Raw genomic sequence first — 20,952 nt, forward strand, 5'->3', positions numbered from 1 at the left:
GAAAGATTTGCTGTTGAAGGAAAGAAAAACAAAAGGCAGAGCAAGACGGAAAAGATTGCTGTTGTGATTCTGAGAAGCCAAACAAAGACCAAAGGGAAACTTTATATTATGCATATGCATACATTATTATATAGGAGCCTTATAATTATGCAAACGTAACGCAACATCCGCATCCGCCCTATTGGGCAAACTCATTACTTTTTTGATTTATTATTATTCACGTATTATCATTCCATTAACTTTATTTCTTTTATATAATATATCCTCACGATTGATTCTGCGGCATCCCATCCCACCTATCTGAGGCCCAAAGCCCCTTTTTCACGGTTGAGGAAACCTCTCTGATCGAGCGCAACCCCTCGACTATGGACCTTGTCAGTCAGTTGCGAGGGCAGTTTATTGATTTATCTAGTTCTATGTATCGTGAGGTAATCTCTGGAGGGTTCTTTTGATATGGGGGGTTGATTGCGTTTGAGTTTTCTTGATTGGGTTTTGCTTCTTTGGGGTTTTCTGATGATAGGTTGCTGTTTGTTTTTGTTGGCGAGAAGGGTTTGTTGGATGAACAGTTTGTGCAGCTTCAGAAGCTGCAGGATGAGAGCAACCCGGACTTTGTGCTTGAAGTGGTTTCTCTTTACTTCGAGGATTCTGAGAAGCTTCTCAACAATCTGGCCACTGCACTGTCAGAATCTTCTTCTTTTTTCTTTAATTTTATCTGCAGTGTTTTTCTTGATTGTTGAGACGATAGTTTAATGGGTTGTTTTTTTTTTTAATGTACAGACAACAACAGATTGTTGATTTCAAACTGGTCGATTCCCATGTCCACCAGTTCAAGGGTAGCAGCTCCAGGTACTTATTCGTCGTTGACTTTCTATCTGTCATCTCTGTGGACTGAAATGCCTGTTTGATGATTGAACTGTGTTCTCTAGAATACTTGTAAATGTTGATTACTGGAAGTGAAATTTCCTTGAAAATTAGTGTTTCTATTCCATAATTGAGGGACCTGGTAGGGGATCAGAATGGTCTCAGATTCTTAATATATTGATGCTTTATTATGTGTTTTGATGAAATTTGTGTTGCACTGTTAACAGCATAGGTGCACAGAGGGTGAGAAATGTGTGCGTCGACTTGAGAACCTGCTGTGAAATGAAGGACCTTAATGGGTGAGTTTTTCCTTAGACGCATTATCTTTGCTAATCTCAGCAATTTGTGCTAATGAAATCATACAATCTTATTTGTCAATGGAAATTCACTGCCCATTTCATACCATCTATGAGTTTATATCCCAATTGCCAGTCTTGAATCATGACAGACTTGATTTGTTATTACATGTATTTGTGCTTTTCCCATGATTGATCTGCTAGAACCTACCATGACTCTTAATCATTGCATGAAGAGCTTGCTCATGAAAGAAAGAAACCCCATATTAATGACTTCAGCTGATGACAAAAAACGTCAGTGAAGCTTATTAACTGTAACAGTTAGGTAAAATTTTCTCTCCAAAATGAAAACTGACCTACATGCTTACCACCTAAAATTTGTACCTTATGTATCTAGATTTTACCATCTCATATCAGCTTCGTATCTTGCCTTTCAGTTATGTCATGAACATTTACCATATTTATCATACCTATCATGTTAAATATTTAAATAAACCTTTCTACTTTTTTGATTTTTGGGTTGAAGATGGACATATGTTTTTGCCCCCTTTTTTTTTGTCTGGGACACAAGAGAGTTTTTTTTTTTTTTTCTTGTTTTTAGTTGTGCATTTAGCAAAAGAGGTAGATGAACTGATGAAGGCCAATAATAACTTGATGGGAGACTCTTAGGCTATGTTTAGTTGCTGAGAACAACCCTAATTTTTCAGAAAATCTCTTCAGAGAAAATGAAAAATTAGAAAACTTGTTCAAATGCATAAATTTTCTAAATAGAAAATTAAGGTTTAGAAAACACGGTTTTCCAAAATTTAGCTGAACTTGGAGAACTCCTAAAATGAGTTTTCTAAGTTTTCCTTGCTAATTTGGAGATTAAACATGGTTCCTCAAAATTTTTCTCAAGTCATATCCATCCCTTGTTCTAACACAAGTTTCACAAAAAAATTCCCAAATCTCTCTCTTTTTTGAACATATGTTTCAATTTTCTAGATTAACATTTGAACATGTTTTTTCAAATTTTCTGTAAAAATTAGAGATTTTAGAACATTGGACATACAGAATTGGGAATCATTTTCCATAAGTAAATAGCCCCTTAGGGTCAATATTAAATATATTGGCTTTACAAAAGATAAGACCATAGATAAAATGAATGGAAAGCTATAATTTATGCAGCCACCCCACATGGTGGGATACAGGCTTGGTATGATGTTATTGTTGTTGCTTGTTTTTAATTGTGCACTTTTTTGGAATTTTTACTTATATTTGTATCTAGGTTTTCGGTAGCAGGAACCTGTCTATTGCTTCATATAGGTTTCTCTTACAAAAGTCTGTATTTCTATGTACATGCTTATTTATCAACAATATTTAAGTGAAGCTCAAGTTTTGTATGGTTTTCCTACATCTTGTAGTATCATAACATTTCATTTTTATTTTAATAGTTCCTAGTCCTATATGCAAGTTGTGTTTCCAGGTTGTAAATGTTGGTTTCACAATATCAGTTACGTGATGGATTATGAGCATATCAATTATCTTCATTCATTGCCCTCTCATGGAGCAACCTATAAGGGGCAGCTGATGGTGATGGATGGATGGACTGTATGTAAGTTAAAAAGAGTAACTAGTGTTGTACCTAGGAACTATGCCAAAAGGGGGCGAAAGTTAAAAAATATGCAAACTATGGGGAGCCAAAATGCTATTTTGTATCATAAATATATGGAGAACATATGCAAAACTGAAACTTTGTGAGGTTGGGGGTTCATCATCTGCCCAGCTGCATCCTCTATGTCTGCTGGAGAATGCAAGTCCTACATCTAATATGATGATTATTGGCTTAACAGAAACTTATGCTGGTGATTGACATGCTTTTTTGAACCTATATAGAAATCTCAAACTGTTTATAGTAATTAGTTATTGTTGAGATGAATGTGGTCATGTAGCCTGTTTACCAATTTTGTCATTGCTCCATTCATTACTATGACATAGAATGAGGATTGTTTCATGGGTTCATTCATCTACAGCTATAGGTCCATAACTGTTACTCTATGTACTAGTGGATAATTGGTTTTGATCATGGAATGACATATCCATCATTTTGTCTTAGTATAGCATTTTGAATTTATTGCTACTTTGGCATTCAGCTCATTAAATTCATCAACTCTTGGAATTGTTCATTACTTGTTAAAAATAAGAAGGGGGAAGAGAGAGAAAGATTGGAAAGTTTCTTAGTTGGATTGCCTACAACATAGCAGTTTTTGTGCTTTTGCAGAAAGCTAAAGAAGTGTGCATTCAATTTTAGGAAATCAGCATTAGAGGAATGGAAATAAAGATATTGTTTCTGTAGAAGTTCCAAAATAAATAAATAAAACTGTCATTACCAACAAAAAGAATAAAAATATCTTTTTCTGCAGTGGAAGAAAATGCAAAAACATTAACTTAGCACTAAACACATTCTCAGGTATATGCTTTTTTTCACTACATGCTATGTTAGATGGGGTTGAGCATGAGTGTCTCGTGTGATATGTGTTTGGGTATCAAAATTTCCCAAATTGAGCATGTATGCTTTACCCTTCTTATCATATGGTAGACATTGAGTACGCTAGGGGGGAGTAAAAACACCCTTTTATGCTGGCTGGTATATGCAAAATGGTATAGGACAAGATTCATTGCCATACTTTCATCGGAATTATACTGCTATTTTAAGATGTCTCAGAATGATGTCAGTTACTATGTGACTAATTCTGATATTGGGATTGACTCGGCAATTTTTGGCACAGGTGTGTGGCATATTTGCAACAATTGAAATATGAATTTAATCTTGTGAAGAGCAAGCTTGAAATGCTGTTCATGGTAAGCAGTGTTATGAAAGTACCTGATACTTTCGATGAATGACTTCAATCATTAATGGAAGGATCACTTCTGTATCATAGACTTGGTTGAAACTACTTGTCAAAAAAATATCACCTGTTTAGTTTGAACTCCATAATCTTTCTTTTTTTTTTCTATTTTCAAGAAGGGCATTTTGAACTCCTTTCTATGGAAGCATCCAAACAATATTATATCATTCATTTTGAATTTAATGGGTTGAAGTTGTGGATTCAGTTTCTTCGCTAAGAACAAGGCTGCAAATAAGAACAACCCCCGTTGCCCTTGCAAAACAGAGCGTCTCTCATGCTAGGGACGCCCTTTTATTAGGCTTTTTTAAAGTTGTGTCTATATTTTCCGCTCTTTTGTTCCTTGTCTCTCCTAATGGTTCATTAATTGTCTGTACTTTTATGTTCTTTTCTTCTTTCATTCTAATTTTTTTTTTCTTTTGTAGATCGAGCGAAAAATTGTGGCAGCTGGAGGAACAGTTCCAGTTATGGAATAAATAGAAGTAATCTCATCTCTAGACCTGGGAAAATAATTAGATTGTGTAAGTTGGGATTGGGGAGCTTTTGTGAGTTTAATGCAGGTGACAACCAAATTGTTTTGAGTTGCTGGGGGATTCTATTAGATATAGGATTAAAGCTTTTGCATTAAAAGGTTTGGTGATGGTGTGAATAAGAATTTCTGTATAGTCTCTCATCTGCTGTTAAAACAGTTTTGATCATGCAGATGGAGGTTTTTTGTTACCAATTATGGCGATCCGTTTATTTTATATAATGTGTTATCAGTTGCTAATATGGGTTCGGATGTGTGTGACGAGTTAGAATTCATCCAACTCCATATAGCAAGAAAGGTTTGGTGCATTGCTCTTGTAATATAGAAGCATCAGTATTTCAATCAAAATATGATAACGTTTTGTAATAACAAGAGGAACTTATCAAACCTTAATCTCATTAAATTGGTCGATTGGATCAATCACACAGGTCCTAAGTCATCGATCATCTCTGTTTATATCAACATTCAAGGAGTAGTGCGATCATCTCTGTTTATATCAACATTCAAGGAGTAGTGCATTTGCTGAAGCTTGATGAGTAGGAATTAGAAGTACAAATCTCATGAAGGGAAAACAAGAAAAATAGATGAATTCTATTTTTGGGTCCACAACCTAAGCTCCAGAACTACAGCAACCAGAACTATGGCTGCAAGAGCAAGACCATAGCCACCATTCCAATCGCTCCCAGCCTTGGCCAGGCTAATCCCGTAGAACACGTTGGCCACAGCAAGAATTACTATAGCCCTGCCCACATTGTGATGGAACCAGTTCCAGTACCTCCTGTCCTTGGAAAGGGTTCCAGGCCTGCACAAGGCAACGGTGACCTGCAAAAGTTCAAACTCATACTAGCTGAAATTGGGGACTCTAATAAGGGGATATTGAGTAAATTATTTAGTTTTGTAAACTTAAAAAGTCAGTTTTAACTAATATCTTTAGTCAAGTGTCTGTAATATTACTAAGTAAAAATCGATATGATAATTCAGGTACCTGGAGGCAACCAAGAACAAGAATGGAGATGCCAATGATTTTGTGCTTGGTGACATCGACCATGCTCTTGTTCTCTAGAACCAACCCGCAAATCACACCAACTGCTCCAATGAGGAGTCCAAGTGATTGGACTAAGACGTGGGAAGTAAACCACCAGGGATCCCAGTTCCTGAGATAACGAGCAATGATCACCCCAATTGGTATCAGAATGCCCCACCCCACCATGCTCAAAATGCCATGCCATGTCCTCAGCGTTGAATATGGCCACCCTTCACTTTCGGCTTCACCTGCAGTTGCAGTTCGAAAAATATTAGTTTTCTCTCTCTTAATCGAGGAGAATGTTCTTCTATTACTATTCGTTTTCATTCCATTTTGCGTACCGAAGCTAACTTGAACTTGGAATGTTTGGATAATGCCATGCATGTATTTTACTCACAAAAACAACAAAGAGGAAATACAATGTATAATATATATATATATATATATTCTACATTTGTTTTGTTTTTTCTACTATATATATAAGAAATGCTCATTTAACATATATATATATATATATATACTTGAAGTCAAATCACAAGACTGTGTTTTAATTAAATTATAAGAAATTTATATATGTAATTTTAGGGTTGGTGAGACATCGACTGCAAGAACAGCTTTTATACAAATTTCCAATTTAAAATCATTGTACTTTTGGAAAGCAGCCAAAAACAAAGACAAAAAAATTAAATAAACCTTAATTAATGTTGAGGTCATGAAGATATGACAATTGACAAACAAACATTGAACTAGAAAACCAATGGAATGATTAAACGTAGCTTCCTGGATCACTTCTATTTTATTTTTCTAATCTCACGGATGACGACGTCTTTGTAATCTCGAATATTTGATTGAATGACTTTTTTTTTATCTTTTTTCTATGGTTTACCTGTGCCATAATTGAAGTAAGTAGAGATCATGTCCCTGTGCTGGGACAACTGGAAGGTGGGCCCCGCCGGCCAAAATCCGGCAGGTCCGACGGCGTAGAGCAGATGCGAATTTGGCCGCTCGGTGATCAGCTGGAAGGCCAAGTATATGCCTGAAGAAGTAGAAATAACTGTTGAAGAATTAGCGACAACGAAGAGGTTCCCTTGATCAGGCACCACCATAAGCGGCGTTTGGCCCCCTAAATAGTATCGTTTAGCTTGGGCAGCGCCGCCGCCCGCCGCCCAGCCCACCACCGAGCTGGAGCCCACCATTCTGCCGTTGGAGGAGAAGCCGATTGCTATGTATGAATTGGTGTCGGGTGCCGAGAGAACAAAGCTCCATGTGCTCGGTCCTGCTTGTCCATACTGAAGAACAATACATAGTTAAAAGACATACATACATACATATATATATATATATAGAGAGAGAGAGAGAGAGAGGGAATAATTACTCTGAGGATGAAGCCATGAGGATTCCAAACAGGCTGACAGGAGAGAGAGGTGGTATCAAATGGAAACAACTCGGAATTGAGGTTGAGATCAATGGAGGCGCAGGATTGATCACTTTGTGAGCTTACATGATGAGCAGGCAAGGCAGTGATGATGAAGAAGATGACATTAATCACTCTGATCAGATACGCCTTCTTCATCTCTCTCTCTCTCTCTCTCTCTCTCTCTCTCTGGATTATTAGTCTAACTGAGACAAGATGGTAGTGGGTGGGTAGCCATAGCCCATTGGAAGCGATTGACTCTTATCTTTTCATAAAAACAAGTCAAGATTCCTCGTCGTTTGTTTTACTATTTGAATACGGTATTATTATTATTATTATTATTAGTAAATTAAGTGTTTACACACCTCAAACAAACTTTTGATTTTCCTCGTATATATGATGTGGTTTAATTTTACATATATATGATCCTAATACAAATATGGATGGATAAACAGAGATAGTTCAAGCTCTAATTAGAATTCAAGCATTGGTCTATATAATGAGATTAAGGCCATCCTTACAGATAATGCAAGTATAAAATGATGTGATATTTCTTATAAAAAATAATTTCAATCAAACACACACCTTACCTTAAAATTAATGGGTATTGGGTGATGTTATGAGTTGTTTGATATAGAAAGTGGTTAACCTACCTACTGCTGCTGTTGATTTGAGAGATGGCATTTATATATGGCGAATTATTTAATGAACATGGAAGGAGGGGTTTGTTAATTAATGTAGTAGAACTGAGAAGCTTCTCCGCAATACCATACCAATTCAAGTCAAACCACCACACTTGAATACTAATTAATGTGAAAATTGTAACTAAAACATATATATATATATATATATATAATAAGAATGCCTAATGGTTAATCATTCATCTTCTGAAACCTATCAACAGTTAGTTAATGAATATATAAGAATGCCTAATGGTTAATCATTCATCTTCTGAAACCTATCAACAGTTAGTTAATGAATATATATATATATATATATATTTTCAACCCCAACTACCATTCCAATGATTCAGAAATCCACCTCGCTAAATATTCTAATTCATCCACAAATTTGTAAAACTAACACACACACACACACACACATATATATTTCTAACATTTTTTATGAGAATATTTTAAATCAGTTAAAATACATATTCAAATAATTTTTAAAAAATATTCTTAAAGTTAAAAAATATATATTCTTTCCTTTATTTTAAAAGGACTAAGTCTCTCCCTTTATCTTTTTTTTTTCTTTTTCTTGAATTCGATTGAATATCCTCCTCCTTGGCTAATGACAAACTTAATGAGTTTTGTTTGATTAATTATTTTTATTTTTTATTTTTTATTAAAAAAATAAATTAGTCATTTTACTCATTTATGTAACAGCGTGGTGGTTATTATTATTTTTCAAACACCAGCAATTTTCTTACAATTTGACCAAATATTAAAAAAAAATGTTAGTTTGCAATTTACTCTTTTAACATTTAAATCTGAAATTTTAAAATTCTTCTAAATTCCATCTGCGTGTTTTAATAAAAAGTCCAATCAGAAATTCCGAGAGGACAAGACAACCGACCGACCAGGGACAAAGTCGTCATTTACCGCCCAGCTTCCTTAAAGCATGAGGGGCGAAACAGTAAATTAAAGTCTCCAACCGGCCACGAACTTTCTACAGCTTTGCTTTGCAATTGCCATAGAGATAGAGATCATCGATAGCCTTACCTGTAACAACAAATCCTGGCCGTGGTATTTTTCGCCGTTTTCTCTCGATCTCCGTCGGATCCCTTGTCGGGTCGGGGTTTAGGAATCGTCTCTCGCTTTGTCGCCCATGGCTTCCAATCCTCAGCCCTCAGGTGAGTACAGTTTCGGTCCGGCCGCCGCTAAATTCATCGCTATTGAGATTGAGCTGTAGATTGTTAATTTTCTCAGGGACTTTGATGTGTATCCGGAAGAACTATGTTTAGTTGGTCCCTTGAATTGGATTGTTTATGATTAGGATTTTATAATCCTTAAACTGTACCTTGGGTTTGATCGTTGAGGAAAAGTGGTTAAAGGTAGGGGAATGATTGAACCTTGTAGGGTTGTTTTGGATTGGTAAGAGGATTTACTTATCTGGGACAGAAATCCAAGGCATTAGATTAGGGTTTTTCTGTTCTTATCCCCGGCCATGGCAGGAATTTGTGTTATTTAGGGAAGAATAATTGGCTCGAGTTTGGACAGTTTTGACTTAGGGTAAAGAGAGATTCTATTCTTTTGGAATTGTCTGGTTCTATCCATTTCAGGTTTTGAGCTCTTTTGTGGGAGATTTTTCCTTAGACACAGATGGGATTAACTGTGGGCACAGACTGGTCTGTGTATAAGACAAGTTTTCTCTAAATGCGATTAATCTGAAGGTTATTAATGGAAAGCAGAGACCGGTCGGTCATATATCGACAAGTTCTCTTTAAATGTGATTGATTGTGTTATTTAGGAAGAATAGTTGGCTGAAGTTTGGATAGTTTCAACTTAGGGTAAAGAGAGATTCTATACTTTTGGAATTGGCTGGTTTTACCCATGTCAGAATTTTGAGCTCTTTTGTGGAGATTTTTCCTTGGAAACAGATTGGATTAACGGTGAGCACAAACTGGTCAGTCGTATAATGACAAGTTTTCTTTAAATGTGATCAATCTGAAGGTTACCACAGAGAGATCAGTTTGGAAGGTTGTGTTTGTTATGAGGAGAGGATCCTGCTAAGATTAGGTCCTGCATAGGATATTGTGAATACACATTAAGACTGATTTCATATGGACTTAGCAAGACTGGTCATAGGAGATTATGGAATAAGTGCAAGATGTTAAAAACAATCCAGTCACATAGGAGACTAAATATATCTTCTTCCTCCCCTTCCCACGGCTTTAGTGCTCTTTCTTTTCACCACTTCATAATTGTATTATCTTGTTGGCCTTGGTTGTAATGGTAAGGTTGCTCCCTTGTGAATGCATGGTCACATGTTTGGGTTATAGAAACAACCTCTTTGCTAAGTAAGGGTAAAGCTACATACAAAAATAACCCTTCCCCTACCCATGCAAACCATGGAGCCTCGTGCATTAGAAACACCCTTTATAATTAGTTTACCTTGTTGGCACCCATGCATGAATGGAATTGAATCTTTCTATTGTTTCTTTTTCCAATTTTGGTTCTCCTGAGTGGGGGGAGATGCTTATGATTTGCACAAGCTATTTCATTCTCTTGGTAAGGTTTCAATCAGTTTGTGCTGAGCTTATTGGACTTATTTTAAATTTAGATGTCATCCAGAATCCAGATCAATACAAGGATAAAAACATTCTTTAATATATTTAGGACATCTGGCTGATTTCATTATCTCATAAGTTCCCCACCATGGAGTGACTGGTCAATGCTGATCATACATTGTAATGTGTTCCACTGAATTGATAATTTTGAGATCATACTCATGATACTTAAGACAATGTAATATGAGTCTAACTAATCAAAATTGAAATTAAATGTTGATGTGTATCCTCGCCCTATGCCTTTCACACTGGTTTCTTATTCTTCTTATTATTATTGTCGTTTGAGAACCCTTGTGGTTTCTTTCTCCTTATCTGACACTCCCTATCTAAAAAAAAAAAAGAGATGATAGTGCATTTCTTGTAATCCATGTCTTATCTCTTGCTTTGAAATGGTCCCCTGTATTTGTTTTCTTCTTGTATTAAGTTCTTAAAGTCTATTTAACTCTATTTACTTGTTGATTTCAATTTTGCAGCTAATAACCCACCCCCAAAACCTTGGGAACAAGCTGGGTCCTCATCTGGTCCTGCACCTTTTAAGCCCCCCTCTCCAGGTACCACAAGTGATGTGGTTGAAGCTTCTGGAACAGCAAACCCAGGTGAAATTGTTCCTGCTACTGATAAGAATACAATTGTAAATAGAAACACACTAGTGAGGCCTGTACCCTCTAGGCCTTGGGAACAACAGACATATGGGGGCAGTTATGGAGGTATTTATCTTTTAATCATATAGTGTGTGTGTGTGTGTGTGTAACAAATAAATGGTATTATGTATGTTTCATGTGTTTTTTTTTTTTTTTTTTTTGGGTGGGGGGGGGGGGGGGGGGGGGGCGGTGTTGTGGGGAGGGTTTGTTCTTTGGTTACTATGTATGTTCAATTTCAAGCAGCATAAAGTCTTCAAGACTCAAGAAGTTTACTTTTGTTTATCACTAGAGTTTGTTAGTCAAAATAAAGCAAAATAAATAAATAAATAAAACTTTTCTCGAGTTCTTTTGGGGCAATTTCAAAGTAAATTTAAGCAGAAACTACATGATGATGCTAATCTTTAATGGGAACCATTTTCTATAAATACTTATCTAAAAAGAAAGAATAAGATTGTTCATTATAATGCCCAACTACTGTTTCAAGTTGTCTAATGTGTCCTTTTCTTTGACTACAAAATCCAGGTTATGGTTCCGGCTTGAATTATAATTCTGGTTATGGCTCTGGAATGGTTGGTTCATATGGTGGATTTGGAGGGTCTTATGGTGGGGGTTTGTATGGAAACAACATGTATCGGGGAGGTTATGGTGGCCTTTACGGAGGCTCTGGCTTGTATGGAGGTGGAATGTATGGTGGTGGTCTTGGAGGCCCAATGGGTGGTTATGGAATGAGCATGGGAGGTCCTCATGGAAATCAAGATCCTAATAACCCATTTGGTGCTCCACCATCTCCACCAGGATTTTGGGTATCCTTCCTGCGAGTGGTAAGTCTAACTAAAATTTCTTTGCCCTTCCTTTTGATATTTGCTTAAGGCAAAAGGACAAAGTTGGTAAGAATTCACTGTCTGCTTTTTTGACAACTTTCTAATATTTTTGCTAAACCATGGTGATTAAGATCGATTCTGATAGTTCTAAATTTCTAATAAGTTAAATTTAAAGTGGCATCTACTATCAATCTCTGCAGTTAATAGATATATGGTATATTAGGATATCACTTATAAGATCAGATATTACTAATTTCTTTCATGACCACTATCCTAATTTCTCATGGAGGGTGTTGAGTTATTAAGATAGGGAAGTTTCAAATTTTTAACATTTGAGAATTATGTTAAGCTACTAATGCAAGGAAAGGGACTAATATGTTTATGTTCAACATACTAATATGTTTCTCTGTAGAGTTTCAGCCCTTGATAGCCATTTTAAGTATTAAATTACTTGTAACAAGAATTCAATAGCGAGGTCAATATTTCATGGGAAGACTCATAATTGCTTTCATTCATCCTACCTAGGTTTGGCAGTTATCAACTAATTTATGATTGGGAAAAATAAGCTTGCAGTTAATTGAAGGTCTTGGTGAAGTGGGCTCCTAGGATTGTCATTTGCAATTTTTGTTTTATCTATGTATTTTGCTTTTGGTTGTGGGGAACATGTGATAGATTGTAAGGGTTGTCAGCGACTTACTCTTAATAGATAATTATTCCCTTGAGGTAAAGTGCAACTATCTGCTACAGCCTAACAGACCTGAACCCTAACGTATTTTATTGTCTTTATAATGATTGTAGATGGAAGGTGTAGTAAACTTCTTTGGACGCGTTGCAATTCTGATAGACCAGAATACGCATGCATTCCATATGTTCATCTCTGCACTGCTTCAGGTACATTTATTTTCTCACTTCATTTAGTTGTTTGCTAGATGACATGGTAAGCCCTCAATATAATTGTATGACCGAAAACAAGCCTTGATGTTGGGTAGCTGAAAATCTGATCAGGATGTTCAGTCTAATGACTCGTGGAGTTGCAATGTGCAGCTTTTTGATCGTTCGGGAATGCTATATGGAGAGCTAGCTAGGTTTGTGCTGAGACTGCTTGGGATTCGCACACCTAAGAAGGTTCAGCCGCCTGGATCTGATTTACGGCCTGGCCCTCACAACCCGCGGGGGATGCACAACTACATTGAAGGACCAAAGCCCGCTCCAAGTGGTGCATGGGACAGTGTATGGGGAGATGATAACTCTGGTAATTGATTGATTCTGTCAATGGCACCTGTTGTTTCATCCAGCCAGAGGAGAGCCCCATCTGATTTGGCAGATATCATCTTCATTATGTGGTGATAATTCAGATGAAAATGGTTACCGTTGCGTGTACAGATTCAATTTTCCCTGGGAGCGGTACCAATGCTGCTTGCTTGATAATGATAAGAGAAGCTTGCAATTGCGCTGAGTCTACAGAGCATTGTATGATATGTATGATGCAATAGAGGGGAGAGTTTAATAACCGGAGTTACTTGTAAGAGCTGTTCTGAACTGTTATTCTTCTTCCTCCTCCTGTATTCTAGATATGGTTTAGGTTTTATCTTTCAGAGCTGTAAAGCGTACTGGGTGCTTGGAAATTGGAAATTCGTAGACATTTATTTTCGATTTACTATTTGTTTTTTGTTGGTTTTCTAAATATTCCTAAACAAAAGCAAAAAATGTCGATTTATTTTCTTGTTTTCTAAAATACCTCCCAAATCCAAAATCTTGGGAAAAAAATATAGACATATTGTTTTGCCTTTCACAAATAATAATATTGATAATTTGAGAAGACTTACATCACTCAACGTAAAAATTGAAAATAAATTTTATTGTTTTATGTTTAAGGTAAAGTTGATTTCATTTAGGGTAACAACAGTTGTTTTTATGGAAAGACATATTCAACTCATCAGCTTCCTTATTTTAGAGTATTATTTAAACTAAATTATTCACTTTACACTTTTTTTGATCTCTTTATAGAATGTCCTTTCTTCACTTTTAATATCTCCCAGCCAATTGTCTTTGTTAGTCTTTGTTGTTGTATCGATTAGTGCCCTTATAGCTTCTTTATGTATTTTTCCTCATCTTGTGTTGTTGCTTGGGCATGCCTAGCATTGCCATTGTTTCCTCTTTTTCTGTTTAATGAAGTGTCTCTCAGCATCTGCATTTCCAATGAGAAGAGGAAAAGGGACATTCTCATTACCACCAAATCGAGAACCGAGGGAGGTATATTGGATGTTATGTCAATATTTTTTAGGGTAAATTATATGAAACTCGCTGTATTTAGGGTCATGTGTAACTCACCCCCCTATGCTTTCGATTGTATAAAAAAAACCCCATATATTTTCAAAATGTTGTAATCAGCCATAATTTATTATTTTTTTACATAACTTTATGCAATTTATTGGTTGATTAATGTAAAATTTTATATTTTTTTGATATATTGAAATTATATATGTAAAATTATGTATTTTGTATGTAAATTATTGTATAAAATTATGTAAAAAAATAACAAATTATGACTGATTGCAACATTTTGAAAGTATAAGGAGGTTTTTTGATATAATTAAAAACACAAGGGGGTAAATTGCACATGACCCTAAGTGTAAGAGAATTTCATATAATTTACCCTATTTTTTAATAAGAACATACTATAAGCTTTTTATTCTTTTTATTTTTCCCTTTAATTCTCTAATAAAAAAAAGATTCAAAAAAGAGAATTTGTATTCGCTTTGAGGGCGCAAGTAAAGTTAACCCAACAAACAACAGCTTTGAGGGCTCAAGTAAAGTTCACTCATCCACCAAATTTAATAACTCATATTTCCAGTAATATTTCTAATATTGCCACTTTCTCATTTAATTTCTTATTGTTGTTATACGGTTATAACAATAAATTTATAAAGGAGAAACTATCGATGGATAACTCTTATATGACTTAAACGAGTGATGAATGACTCACGTACAGTGTATCTAAGCGATGGATGACTCACTCGGAGAGATAGATGACTTCTTTGGACAATTGATGACTCATTCAGAGGGATGGATGACTCCTTCGAGCGATGAATAACTTGCTGGAAAGAAAATCGATTAGGGACGTGAGTGAGAATCCTTGCGGAGACCCTTCGATATTTAAGTCAAATCTTCATAGAAGTAAAATGTTTGAAAATAAAAGATAAGTGCGAGAGTAAGAGATTACATAGGGAAAGAGACCCCCTATTTATAGCGATGAAAAGGGCAACCATGCGTCGAGTGGCCCGATCTACTTAGCAAAAATCTTGGATGAGCTTTGTCCGAGTCTCACGGAAGTAGTTTTTGACCGATTCCCTTGGAGGTGGTGGCGTAGGAGTGCGGACATGTAGGCACTCGAACGCGATTGTGGTGTTTCAGATGAACCTCACTCGGAATTGTGCACAGGCGCAGGCAAAGGCGAGCGCGCGAGTTAACAGGGGCGTGCATGTAGGGTCGTGGGCTTGCGGGCGCATGGGATGTGCGTGCGGGGCCACGGGCATGTGGGCGCTGGGACCTGCTCGCGGGCACTCCGCGGGAGGCCATGCATTACGCCCAGCACTCGAGGTGGCGGTCACTCAAGGATGCCTTACCCCCGAGTGGGCACTCGAGGGGTGAGGCTTTGTGCGGGGGATGGCCCCCGCCAGGCTGTTGCGTGCGTGCGGCTCTGCTCGCGAGGGGGGCCCAACAAGGCTGCCACGTGCACGCAAGCACGTCAAGGGGGCCGCGCCTTGGGCCTGTTGAATGGCACTCGAGGGTGCAGCCCCGAGTGACCCCAGGTGGCGGCCCCCCGGGTGACTACACCCAACCACCCATTGTAGGCTTGCCACGTGGCGCATTCTCAGGCCGCCACGTGGCATTTTTCCCTCTTTAACTATTTTTTTATTCTTTTCCACGTCACTCTATATTTTGTCAGTCATAACACTTATGAAAATTGCATATATATATAAAATAAAATTATATTACACCAACATATAAAAGTTCCACCATTATCTGAATAAATTGATAATTAACACAAATCATCAAATAAAAAAAATATCTATTCTTGCTTTCAAATTTCTCCAAATGACCACAAAATTAAAACGATACGTTCATTTTTTTAATTTTATTTTTCAACTGAAAATGAAAGCCAAATATGAAAAATTAGAACCCAACACATAAGAACTAACAACCAAATCATATACGCCCTTAATATTTATCACATCCATTCCTTCCAAACAGCAAACAGCAGTTTACTTATTTACAAAGCTTCGTGCACAAACCATCCAATTCTCCAATCATATTCATGCACTTACCTGCTGCAAGAGCTGCGTTGCTTGATATATAGGCCTCTACTGTAAATTAACTGAACTGTATGCAATTTAAGTACTGAATAAGGTTCCTTCCCTCCTTAAATAGGTTTTTTTTTTTTTTTGTTTTATCGATAAATATATTTATATAGCAGAAAATTAAGGATATTTAACTGAAGCATACTTGCATGGTTGGATTTGGGATGTTTGTTTGAAGCATAGTAGCATAGCATAGTCTTCCTCAGAAACCAGAAACGAGCACAATTACCACTTTGTAGAAAACCAGTCATGCCGCCTCCTCATGCCTTGAATGGATGGTAATGTATATGTTGTACTCTCCAGAAAGCTGAAAGCTGGGTGCTGCACATAGACACGAACACTAACTTGGCATCGATTTGAGTTTCTTTCATATGATGTATCAATGTCGTCTTTGGTGCTCTCTACAGTTGGGTGAAATGCATGTTGGTGCAATGCACAAGACTTCTCTTGGATCAATCTCCACCCTCCCTTCTCTGTGATTCCTGAACAGCTCCAGTGCTGCGTTAGGGATTCGAGGGCAGCGATTGATGTGCAAGACGGATAGACGGGGGCAGCCATCCCTTATCGCGCGAAGCCCTGGTTCGCATAGGTTCCGGCATCTGTTGACATGAAGCCTCTCCAAGTTTTTGCAGTTTGATCCAATTGAATCCCACCCTGAAAACTTGATCTGATCACATCCTACCAGGTTCCACTCCTGGAGTAGAGGGCACCCTCTTGCTATCACCATGATAGTCAGGTCGCCAACAGTTCTGCACAATCGGAAGTTGAGGGTCCTAAGCCTTGAGCCAAGTCCGGCCCCGATGAATGCCAAGTCATCACCATGGACGACTTGAGTTCGACCAGACACGTTCAAGTACTCGAGCCCACCTCCGCTCAAAATCCCCTGTATCCCCTCTGGTTCAAGTCTGCACGAGCCGACGTCTAAATGAGTTAAAGACTGAGGGCACCCTTCAAAACCAATACCGCTTACACTCGAGCAATGAGAAGCCCTGACTGACCGCAGCTGATGACAATATGTCATCAGAGATTTTATTCCAGAGTCGGATATACGCCGGCAAAAGGAGATGCTGACATCTTTCAGCATCTTGCAAGATCTAGCCACTGTATGTAGCCCATCATCACTTATCTTGCATCTGTCGAGGCTAATGAGGGTCAAGAAGGAGCAGCTGGAAACAGCCAAGGAAAACCCATAATCAGATGTGTCAGAGCAACCATCCAAGCGCAATGTTCGAAGCTTTGTCCCGTAGGATTGCACTTCAGCTAAGATTGAATCAGGTAGTTCCATACACCCTGTCAGGGACAGAGACTCTAGCTCACGAAACCGCTGCAGCAACTTGTAAAGATTGACAGAGTTGAAGATGGAGGTAGCCTGAGATTGGTGGGATCCATAGACCTGCAAGGATTTACGACATGAATTTTGAACTTGAAGCCAGCGGTGGCAAGTCAACCCAAAAGAGTTGCGATCAGAACTATTGTCGAGCCGTTGAAAAATAAGAAACAGGCACTCATCAGGAAGATGCACAATGGAAGTAGGAGTGACTCTAGAACCGCGCCCCATTCAAGATTTGTTAACGGTCTTCTGAAGGTTGTAAAGCACGGATCTTTATCATGAACTTTCTGCAAGAACTCGAAGATGAAGGTGAGTCAAAACCACAGAGAGAGGATGAGTCTCCGTATCCATAGCCTATATGAACTCCACATTTCCGGCAAAGAAGCTTTGTCTTCGAATGATAACGACCCCAAGAAACAGGAATGCAGTTTACCTTGTCAACCTGCGTGAATCGACTAAGATCAATGGTAAGAAATGAGATGTAACCTTTCTTGATGGGTTTGTGATACTCAGAACCTATTCCAGAAGTTACTCGGTTGGAAGATGTCAAGTTCAGGGGGTACCCACAAGCACCACAGCTGCAATGCAAGAACAAACAAGAAGGTTAAGTACAGGATAACACACTTAGAAGTGTTGCTTACATGTTGAACATAATCAAGAAAACACAAATGCCCTTGAAAAATTCAATTGTAGATAATCTTCCAAGCATTCTAACCCATCAGATTGTAAGTGTGTGTCTTTTTGCTTACATTTGGTGCGTAAGCAACACTTATGTAGATGTGTAAATATCACTATGTTACATTAGCTTAGCTCCCACAGAACCAAGCAAAACAAGGGATAATATATCGCACATAGCAATTATTTCACTAATTTACCACATTTTTCAAAACAAAACAAAAAAAATTGACTAAATGCCACCCTTTTGAAGACATTTACCAAAATACCACCCCTTCCCTGCCACTTGGATGCCATGCTGGACTGAGGGCCAATGCGACGATTTTCTCAACATAGAACTGCCTATGCCACAAGCGGTTCTTGCTAAACGCTTGACAAAAATAATTACAGATTTAAAGTAACTTGTATCATAAGTGGGTATAAATAATAACCGCTTTTTTCACAAGCGACTATAAATAATAACCGCTTTTCCCACAAGCAGCTATTACTATTCATTTTCAACTACAAATTGTGGCAATAAACTTCGCACATAGGCTTCCCTTTAAGTAGAGATGTCAAACGAACTAGGCTAAGCCAGGCTTTCCAAAATGGCCAAGCCTAACCCCAAGTGGGGTGGCTCGCTAAGCCTTATGGGCCTATGGCCTAGCTAGAATGGGTTGGGTCAGGCCCAACCCTTGGCCCAATGGACCAAACTAATCGAACAAAATGAGCTGGCCTAGTTATTTGTTAAAAATTGTTTAATTTTTTTTAATTCATTTATTTTTAAAATATAAATAAAGATTGTATCAAACATATTTATTTAGGAACAACTGATTTTTTTTTAGGAATTCCAATCTTTCCTGATCAGTTCTCACTAATTTGGAAAGATTAGAAGGAAAGTGTTGATTCTATTTCTCAATTAAAGGGTCTGGTCAATCAAGTTGAAACAGCTAAGGAAGATTCTAATTTCTATTGCTAAATTAAAGAGTTTGGGCAATCAAAGATGAAATGGATAAGAAAAGTTGTGATTTCTTTACTAAATTAAAGAGGTTGGTCTTTCGAATAAGGAAAATAATGATTTTTTTTACTAAATTAAAGGGACTGGTCTTTCAAGCTGAAACGACTAAGAAAAGTTATGATTGAATAAAGGGGTTGTTTAATTGAAAACGTTCTAACTTCTAACAATCAATTATTTTTAATTTCTATTTTTTAAATTTAGAAAGAGTCACATGGGCCTCAGGCTGGGCCATTTTTCCAGGCCCATCACGGCCTAGTTTGCCGGCCGGACTGGACCGAGACACTTCCTACAATGGCGGACGAGGTCGGGGCGGGTCATACCCTACAATTGCGGGCCGGGTCCACCCGACCCGCTTGGCATCTCCACCTTCGAGTGAGCGACTGTAATTCTACTCCATCAAAACCCTAGAAATGTCAAGAATGCAATTACCAAAGCAAGAACTAACCTTAATTAATGACCCCATTATCAGACCTCCGGTTCAGAACACCTTGTATTTCACTTATCTTCTGTTCTAATGAAACAACATTGAACAGTTCAAGCATTGCATCCGATGAACCAAACATACAAGAATCCACTTCGATTACACAAAAAAAGCCTTTCAAATTCAGAGATAGAAGCCATCAATGAACTCAAAACACAAAATTTCCTTTCGGAATTACCAAAACCCGGAAAGAAAAATCCAAACGCCCAAAACGCACAATTTTCTTTCGGAAAACCGAAACCCAGGACGGAAAATCAAAATCGAAAGCAACCCACAAAATGATTTCAGGATTTAAGCACTTGACAGCCAAAAGAAAGTCAGATCAACAGCCAAAAAGTACAAAAACGACGGTGAATTAAGTGAGAACCTGTAAGAGACATCAGCTTGGGACATCCTCAAAGCAGATCATGAGAGATGAATGTTTCTCGAAGCCATCAAGCGGTGATTGTTTCGGTGAGAAGAGAGAGAGAGAGAGAGAAAGAAAGAGAGAGCGGAGAGCGCTTTTTTGCCGTTTCGTGGGTTGTTCTTACGTTGTTAAGTAGGACTCTGTCGCCTGCTGCTTGTACTTTCGGCCTTGGGCTGTGGCTGCATGGGAGTGCGGCCCAAATCAGGTTTCTATAATATTATATCTATATATTATTAATATTAATATTATAATTATCGCCAAGGTTTATTTTAATTTTAAATATTATCCTAAATAATAATAATAATAATATCTTAATTGAATTTGTAAATTTAAATATTTTAATTTTGACAATTATATCTTAATTACCTCAATAAGTATAATTTTATCTAATATTTAAAATCAATTTAAGAGACGTATATCATTGATGATATAGCAAGTCACGTGTCATAAAAATAAATATATATAAGTGAAATCTACATATACACATATAAATGAGACTCACATGTATAATTTTATTTTTTATTTTTTTTATTTATATATATATAAATCTTACTCATATTTTTTTTATGACATGTGCCCTATCACATCAAAAATGATACATGTCTCTTAAATTAATTTTATATATTTGATAAAATTATACATAACTGAGATAAAAATTATCAAAATTGAAACGTTTGAATAAATTTATAAATTCACAAAAAAAATTGAGTTTTTCTTACTATTTGCCCAAAATTACTTTACCTTTACATTTCATTCTATTATTATTATTATTTAGATCTCTACCCCTACCCCTCACCCGTTATTTTTTCTCCCCTCGTTCACTTTCACCCTTCTCTCCCTTATTTAAATTACTACAAATAATCTATTTCAATTATAACAATATTTTTTAATTACAAAAATTATAATTTTAAATATTAAAAATAGATTTTCTAATCTATA

At 37.1% G+C, this 20,952-nt stretch overlaps 4 protein-coding genes across 7 annotated transcripts; 2 read left to right on the top strand and 2 right to left on the bottom strand.

Annotated features, from left to right (window-relative positions):
* Positions 1–260: 260 nt before the first annotated feature.
* LOC127797402 (histidine-containing phosphotransfer protein 1-like) lies at positions 261–4,813 on the top strand. The gene is made up of 6 exons (XM_052330266.1): positions 261–428; positions 549–679; positions 778–846; positions 1,089–1,160; positions 3,926–3,998; positions 4,468–4,813. The coding sequence occupies exons 1-6, from the start codon at positions 366–368 to the stop codon at positions 4,516–4,518; spliced, it is 459 nt and encodes a 152-aa protein (XP_052186226.1). The 5' UTR covers positions 261–365; the 3' UTR covers positions 4,519–4,813.
* A 137-nt stretch (positions 4,814–4,950) lies between these two features.
* Positions 4,951–7,268, bottom strand: LOC127797397 (cytochrome b561 and DOMON domain-containing protein At3g07570-like). Of its 2 annotated transcripts, none has more exons than XM_052330261.1 (4): positions 6,971–7,268; positions 6,482–6,884; positions 5,557–5,843; positions 4,951–5,373 (listed from the first exon to the last, which is right to left on the bottom strand). In XM_052330261.1, exons 1-4 carry the CDS (start codon positions 7,166–7,168, stop codon positions 5,269–5,271), a joined length of 993 nt encoding a protein of 330 aa, XP_052186221.1. In that variant the 5' UTR covers positions 7,169–7,268; the 3' UTR covers positions 4,951–5,268. The 2 variants fall into 2 exon arrangements, with proteins under 2 accessions (XP_052186221.1, XP_052186220.1); XM_052330260.1 differs by having other exon boundaries at positions 4,951–5,393; positions 6,971–7,265.
* A 1,303-nt stretch (positions 7,269–8,571) lies between these two features.
* LOC127797398 (peroxisomal membrane protein 13-like) lies at positions 8,572–13,420 on the top strand. Its single transcript, XM_052330262.1, has 5 exons — positions 8,572–8,864; positions 10,775–11,008; positions 11,465–11,763; positions 12,562–12,654; positions 12,808–13,420. Exons 1-5 carry the CDS (start codon positions 8,840–8,842, stop codon positions 13,021–13,023), a joined length of 867 nt encoding a protein of 288 aa, XP_052186222.1. The 5' UTR covers positions 8,572–8,839; the 3' UTR covers positions 13,024–13,420.
* Positions 13,421–15,975: 2,555 nt separating this feature from the next.
* Positions 15,976–20,124, bottom strand: LOC127797396 (F-box/LRR-repeat protein 12-like). 3 transcript variants are annotated; one of them, XM_052330259.1, is made up of 3 exons: positions 19,975–20,124; positions 17,888–18,032; positions 15,976–17,741 (listed from the first exon to the last, which is right to left on the bottom strand). In XM_052330259.1, exons 1-3 carry the CDS (start codon positions 19,998–20,000, stop codon positions 17,568–17,570), a joined length of 345 nt encoding a protein of 114 aa, XP_052186219.1. In that variant the 5' UTR covers positions 20,001–20,124; the 3' UTR covers positions 15,976–17,567. The 3 variants fall into 3 exon arrangements, with proteins under 3 accessions (XP_052186219.1, XP_052186218.1, XP_052186217.1); XM_052330258.1 differs by having other exon boundaries at positions 15,976–18,032; XM_052330257.1 differs by lacking the exon at positions 19,975–20,124 and having other exon boundaries at positions 17,888–18,027.
* Positions 20,125–20,952: the final 828 nt, after the last annotated feature.

This window comes from Diospyros lotus, chromosome 3 (genome assembly GCF_014633365.1).
Source record: "Diospyros lotus cultivar Yz01 chromosome 3, ASM1463336v1, whole genome shotgun sequence".
In the NCBI taxonomy this organism is placed as follows: Eukaryota; Viridiplantae; Streptophyta; class Magnoliopsida; order Ericales; family Ebenaceae; genus Diospyros; species Diospyros lotus.